General features: G+C 35.0%; 1 protein-coding gene across 1 annotated transcript; it reads left to right on the forward strand.

Annotated features, from left to right (window-relative positions):
* The first annotated feature begins 6,677 nt into the window (after positions 1-6,677).
* tmtops3b (teleost multiple tissue opsin 3b) lies at positions 6,678-12,983 on the forward strand. The gene is made up of 4 exons (XM_056467090.1): positions 6,678-7,026; positions 8,810-9,138; positions 12,085-12,315; positions 12,384-12,983. Exons 1-4 carry the CDS (start codon positions 6,678-6,680, stop codon positions 12,612-12,614), a joined length of 1,140 nt encoding a protein of 379 aa, XP_056323065.1. The 3' UTR covers positions 12,615-12,983.
* Positions 12,984-20,561: the final 7,578 nt, after the last annotated feature.

The following is a 20,561-nucleotide window of genomic DNA, read 5'->3' on the forward strand; positions in this document are numbered from 1 at the left end:
TGTGGGGTATTCCGAGCTGAAACTTCACACACACACTCTAGAGACATCAGAGAATTATTTTACATCTTGTAAAAAGAAGCATAATAGGTCCTCTTTAAAACAATAAAAAACTATAAAATTCTGAAAAAATTGTTTCAGTTTAATAAAACTGTTTTCTATGTCATTTTATTTTAAACTGAATTTATTATTGTAATTTAAAGCATCAGTGTTTCATAATAGAAATTATTGATTTGCTGCTCATCAAATATTTCTGAATATCGATTAAACTAGTTATTTTTCTTAATGTTTTGAAAAATAGATATTTTTTGTTAAAAATATTTTAATCAAGGACATATTAAATTGATCAAAAGTCACAGTAAAGACATTTATAATGTTACACAATAGTCTATATTATTATATAATACTTGTGTTCATAAAATACTCATAATAAGTAAATGCATCACTTATGTGTTTTCAACAAATTATAAATCAGAAAATATAATAATGACAATAATAATTGATTATATCTCTGAAGCATCAAGTGAAGATCAATTAAATGAGGCTAAAAATTATGCTTTAAACCACAGGAATAAAATACAATAAAAATACGTTACATAGAAAACATTTATTTTAACGTCTAATAATATTTCACAATATTACAGGTTATATTTTAATCTAATATATGCAGCCAAGTAGAGAAAACATTCAAATGTAATAAAAATTCCAATGACATTAAAATATTAGTGTTTTCATATTGGCAATTTTTTTTAATTATATATACATATAATTACTTTAGAATATACATATTCTCTAACATATAAATCTAAAATATAATCTAACATCTAACATTTATTTTATAGCTCAGGATATATGAGTACAATAATCACAAATCTCTCATTTAAATTAATATTTTCTGTAGGATGCTTTACAATATAATATTTGTCCATGTGCATTAGATTAGTCACTACTGAAGCCAAATCTGGAGCTAATCTAACAAAATAACTTACAAAAATGGTTCATAAATTAGTAGCCCAAATTTATATATTAGAGAAAAATATTAAATAAAAATGTTGAAAAGAGTAAAAATCAAGAGAAACAAAAAATATATGAAATTTTGTGGGTTGCAATATTTTGCATGAATTCAATTGTATTATCTATCTATTTCTAAATTTCATTGAATAAAATCTTATTTTAATAAACATATCTGTTTAATAAATCTGTTTTGTTCAAATGCACCAAAATATATTAACCATATTAACAAAGAAATTGATAAAAATATTCAATCAAAGCCTGAATTGCTTTTTATGTATAAATGTCTTCAAGCATAAAGACTCAGTAACCTGCCCACTCATCTTTGCCAGCTCACGTGCCACTGTTCAGAAGTGGGTGACAAACGTCTTCATCCTCCTCCATTCATAAACACACCTACACCCGTGCGCAGGCGTCCTCCTACATGCAGGATCAACGGGCTGCGCTGTGGCTTATGAACATGGACATGAATATGATTTTCACGCTCACGTATACTCCCACATATCAGCAAAACAGCAATTAATGCTAATGACACCTTGGAAGAGTCTTCAGGGGACGAGTGTTATGTTCATTAGCTTGCTTATAAGCCTTAAAAGGGAATAACATAAAAGTATTCATTTATTTTTGGTCAGTGCAACAATATACTGGTGAACATATTAGATACGACCTGGCAGTTTGAGGAATGTATTTATTGTTAATTAATATAAAAGAAAATAAATATATTTAAGAACTATATTTGATGTGTTTATGTATCATTTAATATACATGTAAATAGAATAATGGCATCGCAGTGGCCCAATGGGTAGCGCTGTCACCTCACAGTAAAAGTAAGAGTATATACTCTATAGCCAAATAGACTGTAAGAGTATATACTCTATAGCCAAACAGACTGTAAGAGTATATACTCTATAGCCAAATAGACTGTAAGAGTATATACTCTATAGCCAAATAGACTGTAAGAGTATATACTCTATAGCCAAATAGACTGTAAGAGTATATACTCTATAGCCAAATAGACTGTAAGAGTATATACTCTATAGCCAAATAGATTGTAAGAGTATATACTCTATAGCCAAATAGACTGTAAGAGTATATACTCTATAGCCAAATAGACTGTAAGAGTATATACTCTATAGCCAAATAGACTGTAAGAGTATATGCTCTATAGTCAGATAGACTGTAAGAATATATACGCTATAGACAAATAGACTGTAAGAGTATACTCTATAGACAAATAGACTGTAAGAGTATATACTCTATAGACAATTAGACTGTATGAGGATACTGTTTATTCTATAGACAAATAGACTGTAAGAGTATATACTCTATAGACAATTAGACTGTAAGAGGATACTGTTTATTCTATAGACAAATAGACTGTAAGAGTATATACACTACAGACAAATAGACTGTAAGAGTATATACTCTATAGCCAAATAGGATGTAAGAGTATATACTCTATAGCCAATTAGACTGTAAGAGGATACTGTTTATTCTATAGACAAATAGACTGTAAGAGTATATACACTACAGACAAATAGACTGTAAGAGTATATACTCTATAGCCAGATAGACTGTAAAGGTATATACTCTATAGCCAGATAGACTGTAAGAGTAAATACTCAATAGACAAAGACTGTAAGAGTATATGCTCTATAGCCAGATAGACTGTAAGAGTATATACTCTATAGACAAATAGACTGTAAGAGTATACTCTATAGACAAATATACCGTAAGAGTAAATACTCTATAGACAATTAGACTGTAAGAGTATATACTTTATAGACAATAGACTGTAAGAGTATATACTCTATAGCCAAATAAACTGTAAAAGTATATACTCTATAGCCAAATAGACTATAAGAGTATACACTCTATAGTCAAATAGACTGTAAGAGTATATATCACAATGTAAATATAAAAAAGGTCTAAAATTCTGCTCTCTGAGGATGCATTCCTAGGTAGGAAGGAAGATTTTTTTATTTATTTATTTTATTTATTTGAATGTAATGAAATGAGGTTGCACTGTTAATTTGTTCCCTGTTTCATGGTGAAAAAATAATAATATTCCAATTAAGGAAGGCATTAAGGAACATCCAAATCTGTTCAGTTTTGCTTAATTTTTTTTCTTCGGATGTTTCTTCTGATCAAATTTGGCAGCACATGTTCTTTCTCTGCCTTTCATATCCCACAATGACTTCCATTTATGACTCTTTAGCTAAAAAAAAGCCCCCTAAAGTGTATGTAAATACATGTTTTTGACCAACATTTTCACTTTTGATGGCATTTCTAACAAGAAGTTTACTATTCCTTTAGTTTGCGCCAAAGCTCTCTCTGTTTTGTTGTACATGATAAAATCGGTATGCTGTCTCAGAAGCCTTTTCAACATTTTTCAACATCTTCTTATGTGTTCAATGGAAAAAGAAACTCAAAGGACTGGAACCATAGAGAGTAACTGGTGAGTAAATTTTCATTTTTGGGTGAACTATGCCTTCAACGTGCGTGAATGGGAAAAAAATTACTAATAGTTTTTTATAGTTTTCAAAGTAGTTAATAATTAGTTCATGATATGATTGATTACATGAAGTATATTTTTTAAAACGTACAAAGATAAAAGCATTTTTTTATGTTGTAGAGTTGAGAAAGGGTCTTCTGAAAGTGTCTGGTGCTTTTGACAAGCCCACTCACCTGTGTGAGGCACACTAAGAATTGGAAGATGTTTGGAGTGTTGATAAGAAAGTGTCTGGTCCACACGGAGAGGAGAGAGTGCAAATAAGGCATTATTTCTTTGAATATGCACCAATAGGCATACTTTCCTAGCACAGAAATCTGAGCATTAGATGATGTCAGGTTCATAATTCTTATTTCATTTTTGATTAATGTGTGTTTATGAACATACACCTCATTACAACAAATAAATATCCGACTATAAATATGAATAAAACTATTAAGTTTAGTTTGAGAGTCGCTGAATTAGACAGTTATGGCTTATGGCTTATGAAATCTGCAGACACAAATTAAAAAATTGCACCAAAAGTATCACTTAAATGTGTACTTTGGATGTTTTCTTTGCATTAAACAAAAAAATACTTTATGAAAATCCAAAAAGTCTAAAACCTCAAAACAGAGGTACATGGAAAACCTGCAGTGACTCACCTTAAGAAAGCAAATAAGGTCAGTTTCATGTTGACTGAACAACACTCAACTGCGGATCACAGCAAAAAAAAAAAGTGTGCTTTATAGTGGACCAGATGGTGGAACTTGTCATTTCAGCTTGCTCACTATTCGATTATTGATGCCTTGGCACATTTTAAGTTCTCTCCCATCTGCCCTAATTTTCCTGCTCTCTTATGAAGTAAATAAATCAGGCTGATGCCAAAGCAAGATCACAATAGGAGAACATTTAAACTAAATCTGTCATGTGTGACATTTAAATTCTCTCTAATAAGTGGACTCTGAAGCCATATATTCGAATGACTAGATAATGTCTGAAGCCTCTAGAGATGTGAGATGTTCTCATACTGTATGTCAGCACTTCAACACAAATCTCCTTTTAGAAAGATATCAAAAGACCCTCAAGCTCATTAAATGGTGATATAGGTGGGTCACTCGCATATGAACAATGTGGCAAGCCATTTTTACTTCTATAGACCCTTTTCACATTTCCAGGTTTGGAAAGAGAATGGAAGAGTACCACAAATACTTTTTTTTGCATACTAATTTGTATAAATAACAAAAGAAAATCTCTACAATAGTGATTTCACGACTTTCAATAAAAGAAAAAAAATTGTGTGAAACTGATAGCGTCAGCCAGAAGAATGTCAAATTTACTGTAAGCATTAACTAGTTTAAAAGTACTACTATATGAAAATAAATTTCCATTGAAAAAACAGCTTATACTGAAGGCAGTCTTCCAAAATGATGAGTTGTGGAATGTGCTTCTTTGTTATGTAATATTGTGGCTAAACTCCACTTCCACAGAAGAAGATCTTTGTTTGGTGGGTGTGTCAAAAATGTCACAATTAAAGAGACATCTCGTAAAAAAGGTCCAGGTAAAATCTGTTGTCTTTTATTCTGGATGACAAGAGCAGTGACTATAATGGATTTTTTGCAGTATTAAACTATTTATAGAGATTTATACTGATCAGCCTCTGACAATTCTTCAACAACAACACAAAAAACTGACTTCTCAGCTGCCAGATGCACCCGTTATGTGTTAAAACAGGGTTGTCAACGCATCACCTTTCCATTAAAAAAAATAAATTAAAACATTGTGTCATACACTGTAAAACCCCAAAAGTTAAGGTAACAAACCATTTGAGGAAACCGATTGCAACAAACCATTTAGGTTCAAAAACTAATCCTAATGAGTACTGTGAACTTAATCTATTTGAGTAAACGAAGCAATTTGAGCACAGTAAAAACCAATAAATGAAGAGAACTCTAACCAATTGAGTACTGTAAAACCCAATAAGTTAAAGCAACTCAAACCGTTTGAGGAAACCGATTGCTACAAACCATTTGAGTTCAAAAAAAAACTAATCTACTGTATATGAGTACTGTGAACTTACTCCATTTAATTTGAAGTAATGAGGTATTTAATCTTTAACACGGAGTTAAAAACTGTTTTTAATCGAGTAGAATTAACTTTCAGTAAATTTTGAGTTGAGTACACTCCTTTCATTTGATCAAGTTGACTGTTGGGTTTTACAGTGTAGCTGAATGCAGCCCTGTCTCTACATCAGTGACTGTTTAGCTACGCCCATCAATTCACACTGCAGTAGGTAATTAATGATGAATCAGACAAACTCAGGTCTGCACAGAAACCAAATCATAAAGACGCTGGCGAATACCAGATCACATCACACTGTAAAAAAAATCGTTATTTAAAGTTTTTTTCCGGCAGCTAGGGTGCTAAAAAAAGCGTAAAATAACGGCCGGTAAATTACAGACATTTACCGTAAAATAACAGACGGTAAATTACAGAAATTTACTGGAAATTTAAACTTAAGGACATTTCTGTAATTTAAAGTCTGTTATTTTACGATAAATGTCTGTAATTTAATGGCTGTTATTTTATGTTTTTTGCCCCCCCCCCCCCAAAAAAAAGTAAAATAACAGATTTTTTTTACAGTGCAGTAGGAATTTGATCCTTTGTTCACTATTTTACAGTGGGGTTTGCTTCTAGACAAGGCACAATTTAACTTTAAAAGTTTAAAGATAAAATGATGATGTGTCACATGATGATGTGATAAGATGAACTTCACTAGCTGGCTTACAAAAACAAAATGGTTAGCCAGTCATATTAACTTGTTTACTTGTCTACAGTGTCATCAGGGAAGATACTTATAAATAACAATAGTCTTGTAAATCTTGAAAACATTTATAACATATGTGGAAATTCAACAATAAACAGCTTATTTTGGAGTTCTTACTAAAACATGACAACATATATTAATTGAAAATATACATGGTAAAATGGCTTGCCATACTGGACGTTATGGCGAGCTGATAGATTGAACACGGGGAGGGTTTCCAAAGGGGGGTCCAGTGGGGGCGATAATGTGGGTCTCTAGATATATATATGGCATTTCAATAACCAGACTGTGCAACTAACTTTCTTTTTCCTCAGCTTCTCTATAGCATAAAGGTGTCCTGTTTTCAGTAGTATGTTCACTGTCCGCTTCCTCCGGGACTCCTCGGTGAACGACAGCCTGCTGGACTCTCTCTCTCCCGCCGATCAGAATGGATTCAGCCGCGCGGGATACACTGTGGTCGCGGTGGTTTTGGGAACAATCTTCGTTTTCGGTTTCCTCAGTAACTTTGTCGTTCTTTTGGTGTTCGCTCGTTTTCATGTACTGAGGACCCCGATTAACTTAATACTGTTGAACATCATTGTGAGCGATATGCTGGTTTGTCTGTTCGGTACACCTTTAAGTTTCGCCGCGTCCGTTCACGGCCGGTGGCTGACGGGAGTTCACGGATGCAGGTGGTACGGTTTTGCCAACGCGCTGTTCGGTAAGCAACGGACGAAAAAAAATTGTTAAAGTTGTTTTGACAAAACTTTTATTAGCTTTTTCGACACGTTAGAACATACGTTAGGACAGTGTTTCTCAACCACGATCCTGTCTCGTTAACCAAACACACCTGATTCACATCAACAGCTCGTTTGCAGAGAATGAAAGACTTGTAATGAGTGTTACAGGCAAAGGAGAAATCAAAAAGTGTTGAGGAACACTGCATTGGGATATCATGCAATAATAACAGAATTGTTCAGGTAGGCTAACGTGTGATAAAATTTACTCACCCTCAAGCCATCCTTTTTTCCTCAGTCAAACATTAAGGAAGGTTTGTAGATGCATAAAATGCGGCTACAGGCACTTGAGAGTCTTATCATAGGCCTATAGGCAAAAGTTTCTCATTATTAAAATCCCAAAGGAAAATTTATGTCTGTTGAAGAAACTATGTTGCTAATGTTGTGGCTTTATGTAAATTATGAATGTTTTGCTTCATAAGACCTCAGTGTATTGTCAGGAGTCGCCATGATCAATTTTGTGTTGCCTTGCCTGTATATGTTATTTTGACTCTGAAAGTACTAGCTCCTGGTGCTGACAAGCTTGCAGACTCACCAAGGCCAACATTTTCAGGTGAAGGGTCTTTAATTTACTAAAAAGAATAATTGTATTTTTACAAGAAAAAGACAGGGGCCATTCTATAGCCCATGTTATTGATTCACTGTACCAAACCAGCGTTCAAAAACTACACGAATGTGATTCACTGCAAAGAGCTGACTCGAAAGAGTCAATCTTTCTGGATTCGGATTACGCTACCAAACATCATCTGTGAGATGTTTAGATTTAAGTACATTTATACATGGTTTGGTAAAAGTTGTTTAGAAAAACAATGTCAGAAAAGCTTACTAAGGTTTAGACTAAATTCCTGTTTATCGACTTTATTTTCTTATTTATTTTGTACTATAGTCAAATAACAAAAGTATAAGCATTAAACTGTAAATCTCATTATGCTATAAACTGCGGTGTTTATGATGATTATTCATTCATTTTCTTTTCGGCTTAGTCCCTTCATTAATCAGAGGTCACCATAGCAGAATGAACCGCCAACTTATCCAGCATATGTTTTACGCAGCAGATGCCCTTCTAACTGCAACCCATCACTGGGAAACACCCTTAAACTTTCATTCACACACATACACTACGGATAATTTTGCTTACCCAATTCACCTATACCACATGTCTTTGGACTGTGGAAGAAACCAGAGCACCCGGAGGAAACCCATGCAAACATGGGGAGAACATGCAAACTTCACACAGAAATGCCAACTGACTCAGCCGGGACTCGAACCAGCATCCTTCATGCTGTGAGGCGACAGTTCTACCCACTGCGCCACCCCAGCACACCCTATGATAATTATAAGACATAAAACTAATATAATACCAGTTTATCAAGCAACAAAGATGACAATTTCTCCACAGGAAAATAACTGCAACCGAATGACTCCTGAAGCTGTTCATAGGTTAAAAATTGCTTACATTTTGTGTAAATTATATGTACTTGTTTGTTTATTTGGTTTGTGATTGATGAGTTGATAATAATTATTTTGGCTGATTTACATTCTAGACAGATTAAGCAAAGTTGTAGGTGGAAGTTTAGTGTACAAATACTGCTCAATTTTACTCAAGTGAACTTTACCAGTCAGTCAAACAGTAGTTTTATGTGGTAAAGATAAGTATCTAAAATAATTAGTAAAAACTAAATGTGTGTCTTTTTCCAACATCAACAGGTATTGTTTCACTGGTATCCCTTGCTGTGCTGTCATACGAGCGTTACAGTACCATCCTCTGCTGCTCCAAAGCAGATGCATCTGACTATAGGAAGGCTTGGCTTTTCATCACAGGTTGCTGGCTGTACTCTCTGCTGTGGACAGTACCACCGCTCTTGGGCTGGAGCAGCTACGGTCCCGAGGGTCCCGGCACCACCTGTTCAGTCCAGTGGAACCAGCGCTCTCCGGAAACCCGGTCTTACGTCATCTGCCTCTTTGTATTCTGTCTTCTGTTGCCTCTCCTTCTGATGGTCTACTGCTACGGCAAGATCCTCATTGCCATTCATGGGGTGAGTGAAGAGTGAAAGAGGGAAAAAATTGAAAGGGAAAGAGAGTGGGAGTGGAAGCAGTGATTTTGATAAAGAGCTCTCTCAGAGTAAGACCCATCGATCTCTCTCTTTCTGTAGCCAAACATTTGTTCGCCATAAATGAAGCATTTTTCATGCTGCCGTCTAGAAGTCTTTTTCATCGTCATTGCTAAAGAGTTAGTTCACCCAAAAGTGAAATTCTTTTAAATCATTTATTCAACCTCATGCCGTTTCAAAACCATAAAACTAATATGTAAAAACAAAAATAATGGTCATAATGGGGTCCTAAAAAAATCCATATAATTCAAGAGGTTGAATCCAAATTTTGCTAAATGTGTTTTTTAAATCATGTTTTAAATTAAATCAATATTTCATTTAGTCTTTTATTCGTATATAAAAATAGAGGGCAATAGAGATTTTATATTTTAAACACAAAACAATCTTATAATTTATGTTTTATGGCACTTTTTTAAAATGTATACAGAAAAAAAAATTGGTACAAAAAATCTAAATGCTGGCACACAATATAGCTGCATTTCATAAACCTTTCATTTCATTTTCTTTTCGGCTTAGTTCCTTTATTAATCAGGGGTCACCACAACTTATCTAGCATTTGTTTTACGCAGTGGATGCCCCTCCAGCTGCAACCCATCACTGGGAAACACACATAAACTCTCATTCACACACATTACACACACACTACAGACAATTTAGCTTACCCAATTCACCGATAGCGCATGTCTTTGGACTTTTGGGGGAAATCAGAGCACCCGGAGGAAACCCACACGAACACGAGGAGAACATGCAAACTCCACACAGAAATGCCAACTGACCCAGCCTAGGCTCGAACCAGTGACCTTCTTGCTGTGAGGCGACAGTGCTACCCACTGTGCCACCGCGCTGCCCCTTCATACTGTAGACCTTTATTTTATCAAAATTTTGGTTATGGTGGATTTAAAATATACTAATTTGCTTTTAATAGATTGTCTAAAGTTTTACAGGTTGACATCCTACAGGTAACTTGAGGATAAAGCCTGGTGTATATACTTCTGTGTGGAGGGATCGCCGTGACCCATGGTGCATGCAATGCGCGTTGCCGTGCATTTATACTTCTGCACGCTGTTTGTGTTGCTCTGCAATAACACTTCCGAAACACTAGCTGGCAGTAGGTGTTTATGTTCCTCTGTGTCGTGTTTCTTCACTGGGGTTTTGTTTTTTTCTGAACACTACCTTAATGTGCAAGTGGCTCAAACTCGCTCATTTTGAGCCGGGAATCGGTGGACGTGCAACAACTTACGGTAAACACAACACAAAGCAAAAATTTCCATCTAGAGCTCCTTCATGGGACTCCACATTTGTAAACACTAGCTCCATCGGGCTCGGGTTATATTTTTTGAATGGTGCGCATCAGCGTCGCCGACAGCCATGGCGAGGGCTATGTAACCTCACGTAGGCTGCGCCGGAGCATACACGTGCGCTTGACACAGAAGTCAGCCTTACGTAAATGGTGTTTTTTTTTTTTTATTAATTAAAATTAGAAAATTTTGTGGTAGTTTTATTCTTTCATTTTCACAGCCATTTCCTTATAGATTCATAAAAACCTTTGAAAACAATTTGCAAAGTGCGCGTTTTTGATGAACAATACTGGTTTTGTTTTGTCTGTTAAACATAAAAGAAACATGATTTTGTGAAAATGTAATATTATGGTCATTGCACGTTTAGTCTGTAGGCATGCACAAGTACTTGACTACCAAAACAGCCAGTGGACTACAGGACCTAATGCTTGTACGCGTGTTGGTTTCCTATACAAAGTAACTTCACCATCTACTGGCATGGATACTGTTTTTCAAAAATACAAAGGATGACATTTCCATTTTTATTCCATCATTTGTGTAAACATACACTAAAGTGATAGATGTTAGTTTTTGGATGCACTAACTTTAATTTAAATTATACACACAACTGGATCAGATTTAGGTGTTTATTATGCAAATTATTTCTTATTTCATTTATTTCATTAATTCAATTATTTCATCTTTACAAAACCAACAACAACCAAAACTTTTATTTGCGTATAAATATAATAATGATACTCTTAATAAAACCCATAAATGCTTTAAAGTCCACATGAACCAGAAGCCACAACCCTTTTTTTTTGTTTTTTTATATATATATATTGTGATGCAGTTCTTTGAGAAATGGAATATTAAGCGAGAAAACAGTGGGCGTGGCTTGTTTTTTCTACTGCAAGCTGATTTGATGTAGTAAAGTAGACATTTCATTCAGAATGATCAGGGAAAAGTTTTGGGGAGAGTTATTACAACCAATACCGCAAGCAGACGTAGGCATAGGACGATATCCGTTTTCAAGGTATACTGCGATTTGGAAAAGTCAAGGTTTTAAACCGCCAAAATTTTCTGTCATACCGTTACCAAGGTATGTGTAAGATTATTTTATTTACTTTTTTTTTTAGGACACCAGTATCTCCTTCCTTAGATGCGTTTTTAAATTGTAAAGAAATCTGTGTTTATGAAAGGAATTAAGATACCGTGAAGATACTGTGAAACCGTGATATTTTTATTCAAGGTTTTCATACCATCATAATCTTATACCGGCACATGCCTAGATGTAATTAGAATTCAACTGAAAACAAACAGGAAGTGCATTTTCCAATTCCAATTTTCAACTACAAACATTTTTTTCTTAATGACATGCACAGATGAACTGTTCATCACAAAACTAGCAATGTGAGCTAACAATCATGGTTAGTTTTGATTTCATTTGTACTTTAAATTCTCTCACCATCCATTACATTCAAAAACAGAGCCAACATTCTGCTGCATGAATACCATGTGGTGTTTCAAACCAGGCCTTTTGTTGTTACTCTTTGAAAAAGCAAACCTCAAAGTGTGTCTCCTCATCCCACAGGTTGCTAAGATCAATCAGACAGCTGCACAGCGGAGGGAAACACACGTGCTGGTGATGGTGGTCTCCATGGTGTCCTGTTACCTGCTCTGCTGGATGCCGTACGGGGTCATGGCATTGCTCGGCACATTCAGCGCTGGCATTACCAGCCCCACAGCCAGCATCGTGTCATCCTTACTTGCAAAGAGTAGCACCGTTCTGAACCCCATCATCTATGTATTGTTCAATAATCAGGTATGTGCTTGTATTAGTGTATTTGTATGGTATTTTTATAGCCATGTCAATTTGGCATTTGCTGCCAGTTTTACAGGTGCTTTATAGCATTACTAAGAAGCGGAGCAGAACCTCCAGTTCATCTCACACTTCACACAGAGGAAGGTGCTGCTCAACAACACTGCATCCCTATGGGATTATATGCTGCTACCTCTCCACCTGAGAGCCCAAGCCAGATAGACACCCCCCAAATGACCCAGAATTCTTCACTACAAAGAGGTAACAAGACTTTGGTGCTTGTGGTGCACTGTACTCCATAAAAACACTCGATATGGAAGTTTAGTCCATGCTAAACCATATGAGGATACAGAAACGTGCCATATACTTGTTTTTAAGGAGGATATTGTAACACTATATATTTTGTCTCACAGTTTTCTGCTTTATATGTGCTGTGTAGGTATTATTATTTTTATTTTGACTATTTAAATTTGTTTCAGAGTTTGCATGTAATAATTGCCACCAGGTGTCAGTGTTTGTTCAACTTAAAACAATGTGACCTGAGCTGTAGTGTCTGTAGTGTTTACATCAATTTAATAACATAATTGTCTTAGGATGCATCAGTCAAACTACATCTTAGTCTTTCGAAAATATATGATGAGAATTGGTAGCATATTCAATACATTGGTTGCAGTGACACATGGCTGTTTTAAATTAGCCAAAGGCTTCAATAAATGTTACGGGGAAAAATATCCTTTGAATTTATTTAAAAAAAAGTTTTTTTGCAGTGTCGCATCATTAATAAACAAATGTTAAAATCAATCAATATAATTCTGGATATTATGGACATGTTAACTTTTAAATGAATAGTTGATACTTGTTGAATATAATAACTGGAGACAGGTGTTAAAACACATGCAAACAATGACTTATCATGCTAATTATCATGATTTGTTTATCTGTTCTTAACTACTGGGGGCATGTTTTCAAAGCACCATTTTGTAAGCTAATACATTTGTTTTTTTCATATAATTTTGGCAGCCTGAAAGGATATATGAATCTTTTGGTAACAGGCTTGAGGCTTTTGAAAATTATTTCATTGTTGTCTCTTTGTAAACAATAAAAACCTGATTTTGTGAGGATGTTGATGTCATTTACAATTACTTGACAACCAAAAAACAATTGTGGATTACAGGACTGTATTTTCTTAGGCGCTTGTTCGTAGCCAGTCTACTGACTGTCATAATACTGCTTTTTTATTATCATAATATTTGCAGATCTTTTATTGGCAGCGGTGGAAAGAGTATTGAAAATGACTCAAGTAAGAGTACAATTACTTGCTAAAAATGTAGTGCAAGTAGAGTAAAATTATCAGTTGTAATTACTACTCGGAGTATGAGTAAAAAATAGACCTTTCAAAAGTACTCGAGTAGTGAGTATTGCATTGTAAAAAGCTGATGCATTTACATGTAATGTGTGTAAACGTAACATTCTGTAGTGCATTTAGTTATTGCCCAGCAGGCACGCAATGTCTTAAGACATTAATATTAGGTTAGATATAGGTTGTGATGTGAGGTGAAAAATTCAAATCTATCCAGTGTCTTAGGGCAACGTTATTTTGATGTTCAATACGACGTCAAACGACTTTGATATTTGGTTGATTTTAGGTTGTGTTAGAAACAAAACCAAAATCCAATGTTGATCCAACAACTTAAACCAATATCATATTGACGTCAAAAATACTGACATTTATTCGTCAGGTATGGATACCAAAATATAACGTCTGATAGACGTCATAGTGGTAGCGTCCACACAACGTTAAACTGTAACATCAACTGTAACATCATTAGACATTGATAATTAGTTGATTTTAGGTTGGACGTTGGGACATTGATGTAGGCCTGGTTCTGACGTCAACCTGATTTTCATTTCCAAACAAAATGCTATGTCCCCATGAGGTTGGGGTACAACATCAATCTGACGTCTTGTGCCTGCTGGTTGTTTAAGGCCATTTTCGTCATCATACAATAAACATCCATTATCTTCTCATCAGTGGCATGCATCTAAACAGTCAAAACTTGGTCAATGCGTGTAAAGATTTTGGACCTCTTCTTGGACACTTTTAATGCTTCCAAATACTTTGCTGCAATTATAAAGCATCTTCAGGTAGCATTATGATGCGTTTTACCTTCTATGTGTGATTTGGTTGGACAGGAATCACAGGACTGATTTTTCTAATCCCCATAGACAAGAAAAAATAAAGTAGTGACTGCAGGTTGAAGGAAAGTAGTGGAGTAAAAGTAACGATACAGCACTAAAAATGTCCTCAAGGGAAAGTAAAAGTACACATTTTTAAAACTACTTAAGTTTGTAAATTACAATTCCTGAAAAAACTACTCAATTACAGTAGTTTGAGGATTTGTAATTTGTTACTTTACGCCACTGTTTATTGGGGATCATTTTGACTGTGTTGCTGTCTGTATGATGAACTTTTTTTAAAAATAAAGAAACCTAAAGAGATTTCCGAGAACCACAGAAGAGGAATTTTACAACCTCATTAGGTTGGAAAAGGTTACAAAGGATGTCTGAAGACTTGGGGCTCTGTCAGTCCTAACTGAAGCAGATTGATTGTAAATAGACAGAAAGAAATTCAGCACCAGTGGTACTTTGGCTGTTCTTCAAAAGGTCAGTATAAGGACATGTTGAAGAATCCTTTAACAAATAACAAAGTACCCTGGATTGAGGTGAAAAAAAGCATAGATCTGCAGGCATAGTGATCAAAATCACATCGTTCCAATTATAAGAAAGTTTGTGATCTGAAACTTGAAAGAAAGTGGGTCATGCGACTTGTCTGTTCCTAAACAAAGGAATAAATCAATATCAGAGGGAGTCCAAACAAAAGTAAATTCCATATATTAGAACGGTCAGGTCAGAGTGCTGACCTCAATCTCATTGAAATGCTGTGTGGCATGATTTCTATTCAAGGCCGTTTGAGGCATTCCAAAAATATGCACGATATCCCAAAATATTTGCGAAACAGCTTGTGCAGTGGAATGGACCAAAATACCTCCAAATGCAGGTCTGATCAGCTGCTATAGGATGTATTTGACAGCACTTGAGGTTTGAAAAGTTACTTAATGTAAATAATTACATTTGGCTTTGCAAAATTTTATGAGATGACCAACATCAATGACTGATAATTTTAAAGGAAGCTATCAGGTCACGTGCTCAGAGCCTGATGTTAATAATTTTAAACTTTTCATAGTTTTTAACCATTCATTAGATAGATGGTGCAGGTTCTATGATTAGCTTTGGCTGATTAAGTTCACAGGAAATATGCGAAGAAGGCTTTCATTAATAGTGCTCCTTGTTCTCATCACAGAATGACTGGCTCTGAAATTGGCTTGTACCTGACAGAGATAGAGCTGCATATCACACTCTCTAATGAGCCAGCAAACCAGTCGATGAGCTTCAGCTCTCAGAATGGCAACATTGATCTGAAAAACCCATCCGAGATGGCAAGGTTTGATATGCTACATGTTTAAGATTGATTCAGGATGTAATGAAATTAATTACATTTACAGTGAGCTAAATGAATAAGGTAAGCCATGCATTAAATTATAGAGGCAGATGAGTACATTAATATTATTTTTAGTAAGGTGTGTATAGAGAGTTTGTACTAGCTGTGAAAATCGTTCTTTCCAGCCATGCAGTATTTTATTAATAAATAAGTACACTGCATCAGAGTTGATATCAATCCGCCTGTTGCATTTTACACCGTGAGTGTAATGGCAGAGGACTAAACTCACTAGAAATGTACACATACTGCTGCATTCTGTATCTTTAGGTGAGAATATACAAATATGTGGTTATTTACGAAGAATGCACATGTCAGAAAATACATTTTCAACAAGCTCCAGGACATCATTAGCAGCCGCTTATCACTCAAGTACCCTGCTGAGAGCATTACCCTTACCTCAGACAGTTCATTTGGAATGTACCACTGGCTCTCATGCATTAATCAGCAGCTATAGCATGTTTTTTACAGCACTTGAGACCTAAAATAGCTACTGAGTATTAAAAAACGAACTTTTTTTGTTTGTTAGAACCTCATATGAAATATTTAGTCTTTTTGAGTGATTTATTTTGACTCCTATTTGATTTAATATTACTTTATTATGATTGAATTATCAACCTTCAGTTTAGAAAGACCTGACATATACTGATGCATTGTTTAATACAATTCATGTTGTAGATAATGGTGAATGGAATATATTTTCTTTTTAATTGCTCAGTATAGCATAAAGTAATAAAACTGATGTGATATGTTAGGTCAAAAGTATATTGCCTAAAATGTGTAATTTAGATACATTTTTTGCTATTTCTGCAGAGAATTCTGTAAAAAATCTGCGGATTTAAGCGGAATTATTTCGGAAGTACAATAAAAACCTAATATATGTAATAAACAAAATAGTACCTTATTAACTTTTATTTAATGTTTACAATTCAAATCTAATTAGATCCACTTATTTGGTGAGCAAAGCAAGTCTCTCATAAGATATCTACTAAAAGACAATATTACAAACTGTAGTAAAATTAAATCATAGAACGTTTTCATATTAGTCAGTAATATTACTGAAATTAATTTAAAAACTGAATAAATATATAAGTACACACATTTACACAAGTAAATAAATAGACTCAATGATGGGCTAAAAATCTGTGGAAAGTGTGGATAGTATGTTTGGGAATTTTTGTATACATATATTGTATCAATAAAAGTTATGTAATTAAATGTATGTTGCCCCTATGTAATATTATTATATTATATGTAATATTACATATTACATAGGGTCAACACAGTGGCTCGGTGGTTAGCACTGTCGCCTCACAGCAAGAAGGTCACTGGTTCGAGTCCCGGCTGGGTCAATTGGCATTTCTGTGTGGAGTTGAGAACCAACATGGAGAGAACCCCCACAGTCCAAAGACTTGCGCTATAGGTGAATTTAATAAACTAAATTGGCCGTAGTGTATGTGTGTGCATGAGTGTGTATAGGTGTTTCCCAGTACTAGGTTGTAGCTGGAAGGGAATCCGCTGTGTAAAACATATGCTGGATAATTTGCCGGTTCGTTCCGCTGTGGTGACCCCTGATGAATAAAGGTACTAAGCCGAAAGAAAGTGAATGAATGAATGAATGAATAAATGAATATGTTACATAATAAATGATACATAATAAATATGACATTTTCCTTTTTTTCATGGTTATCAGAATTTATAATTATTGAATGTTACTAAATAAGAAAAATCCATAGTATTTCATAATACAAAATGACATAATCAATACAAAGATGATTAAAATCAGAGTACTTGATGTAATATAATATTATTGGAATTTCTTAATTTTTGGAATCTGAATATATAATGCTGCACACAATATATACAGTTGAAGGCAAACTTATTAGTCCTCCTGTGAAATGTTTGTTAATCTAATTGACCTAGTTAAGCCTTTAAAAAGCTGAATACTAATATTTTACAAAGTAACTATAATATGTAACGTGATCATGACAAAGACAAAATAAATTAATTGTTAAAACTTATAGTTAAAAATGTGTTTAAAAATCTTCTCAATCTTAAACATTATATTATGTATATATATTTAAAGTGTCTTTGCGTTTTTGTAGGGGATTGGGACAGACAATTATGTCTGTTTTAGTATCATCACACTGCAGTCAGTGCATTTCCCATAATTAAATCTATAATGCGAGTTATCTGTGCGTTATATGAAATCATGTCCTCTGTATTCATCTCTGGAGTTCATTATGCGGTCACAAATCTCATGACCCTCATTGTCATTAATTATAGAGGGAAAGCCAAAGGTTCACATGCATGATTACTGATAGACATTAATTTGGCCTGTCATGTCAGATAATCTATGGCAGTATATTTCAAACTCGGCAGTAAACACCACTTCAGCAGAAAGGTGATGCATGGAGCCCTTGTAATTACAAACCACAATCCTGTGGTTTAATAAATAGTAGGTTCCTGTCTATATTTCTTTAAAAAGAGTCGCCTATTGCTTTCTCTCCCCCTTTGTATTCAGTTCACTGCTTTCCGCTTGGTCTCACATTCAGTCTGTTCCCGTTTTGTTAGAATGGCATCATCAAACTGAATGGCATCATCAAGCTGTCATTTTTGCTCTAGAGATCCGTCTTATCCTTGAACTCTGACTGTTTACTGATCGATCAGGTGAAATGAGTGCCAAAGCCGAGCGCATACACACATCAGCGCTCAAACCAGGAGCCGAGCACAGAGTCTGAGAAATCTATAAATCACTCACACATCTTATGGATGTGCCCTTGGTTACCCAGTTTGTCTGGGAATATATTTGTGGAAGCTATGAGGTTTTTATACAAACCTATGCAGTAAAAGGTGTTATGTATGTGAATTATGTATGCTTGTGTGTGGGTAGCATTAATCAGCAGGTTCTGTAGATCTGAATCTGAATTCCACTATTTTAAAACAAGGGCCAATTATAAGCTTTACGACACAGATTTATATTTGAATAATGTCACTTGTTTCAAGTTAAACTTTGCTGTAAAAATTAAACCTAATTGGACCAGCACTAAAATTAAATGTTGTTTGTGTATTTCAGCATTTAAAGGGGTGGTCCACTATGATATCATATTTTAAACTTTAGTTGATGTTTAATGTAGCTGTGTCAACATAAACAGCATCTCTGAAGGTAATACGCTCAAAGTTTAATGCAAAGGGAGACATTGGCTTTTACAGGGTTATCTTAGCAAAGCCTACAGCGAACGAACTTGGGGACTACAAAAAAGCACATCCGGGTTAGTGAGATCACAAGGGCTTCTGGTTACATGCATTCACATCGCGCACACATGTAGTGAAGGGGCGTGGCCAGAGGCACTGTAATGTTATAGCAGAGAAAGCTAAAATCCTGTCCAAATGCTGCTATTTCCACAGAGCGTGCTCTGTTTGTGTATTTGAGCTTCCAAAGGACATGACACAAAGACAGAAGTGCTTACAATTTAATTTGAATTATGTTCCAGAGAACTATAAAAAAGGATATAGCGCTAGCATTTGACAAAGGAGAGCTTCCAGAATCTCTCTCAGTTCAGTGCTGGGTTCAGCTAAAAACTTCTTCAATCGATGAAGCTGTGGATTGTGAGCCACAACCTGTGAGTGTTTTTATTTGTTAAAATGGATTTGTTACAGACACAGTTTCTAGCATTAACAGAATGTTGTAGCGAGGATGTAAACAAAGATGTAAATAATGGGAAATGCTGTTTGGCACTGATAACAATTTAGCTATAAATTCATATTTATCCATCAAACTGCTGTAAACACCCATGATCTTCACCAGTGCTGCAGTGTCTCTCTATGCGGACACTTTCCCTGCGTTCTACATATCAAATAACAAACTCGCAAAAAATATGTGAACGTCTATTACTTACACATGCTTATAATCTAAATCTATACGAAAGACACTTTTCAGGTTTTATTTTAAAGCAGGCGTGAGGTTCATCTCTGTCCTCTTCATTTTCTGTCTAATTCAGGCTCACACTGACATGGCAACACTGACTGACAGTATTTACACAGAGGCAAATAATGAACTCGCAGAAGATATGTGAACGTCTCATCTCATATTACACATGCTTATAACCCAAATATATATGAAAGACACTTGTCAGATTTTATTTTAAAGAGCAGGCGTGAGGCTCAGCTGTGTGCTATTCATTTGTCTTATTCAGTCAGCTAACGCTGCTAACAGCTGCGTTGACTGGACTGTTTACACAGCGCAAAAGCTTGCGCTTGTAGGGGGGCGTGACGTGGAGCCAATCCGCGAATCACAACACATTATGTTAGCTGACCAATCAGAGCCTCTTGAGTGCGGGCCTGTCAGAGGAACTAGGAAATATGACAGTCGTTCTCATTAGCTGAGTAGCAGTATATAATCAAAGTAAGATATATAAACAAATAACATGATTTTCTACAAGTAAAGCATGAGCACACATTGCTTTGCGTCTTATAAACACAACCAAACCTTAAAAATACACTCTGGACCACCCCTTTAAAGTTGGCATGAAATCATAATTTACTCTTACTGTTGTTAAATGGAAACAGTAGTGCTTGTTATAAACAATGTATCTGTGTACTTTGATATTTAGTAAAAACTTATTTGCCTTTCACATTATTTTACAAATACCAAAACCTTCATTCTCTCTTTTAATGATTTTTCTTCACTTCT

Source organism: Danio aesculapii, chromosome 10, assembly GCF_903798145.1.
Source record: "Danio aesculapii chromosome 10, fDanAes4.1, whole genome shotgun sequence".
Taxonomy (NCBI): Eukaryota; Metazoa; Chordata; class Actinopteri; order Cypriniformes; family Danionidae; genus Danio; species Danio aesculapii.

What these genes read in the sequence shown, in the direction of transcription:
- tmtops3b (XM_056467090.1), top strand. Translation starts at nt 6,678, where the DNA reads ATGTTCACTGTCCGCTTCCTCCGGGACTCCTCGGTGAACGACAGCCTG. An exon ending in TTTTGCCAACGCGCTGTTCG is followed by an intron (nt 7,027 to 8,809) that starts GTAAGCAACGGA and finishes CAACATCAACAG; the next exon opens with GTATTGTTTCACTGGTATCC. An exon ending in TCCTCATTGCCATTCATGGG is followed by an intron (nt 9,139 to 12,084) that starts GTGAGTGAAGAG and finishes CTCATCCCACAG; the next exon opens with GTTGCTAAGATCAATCAGAC.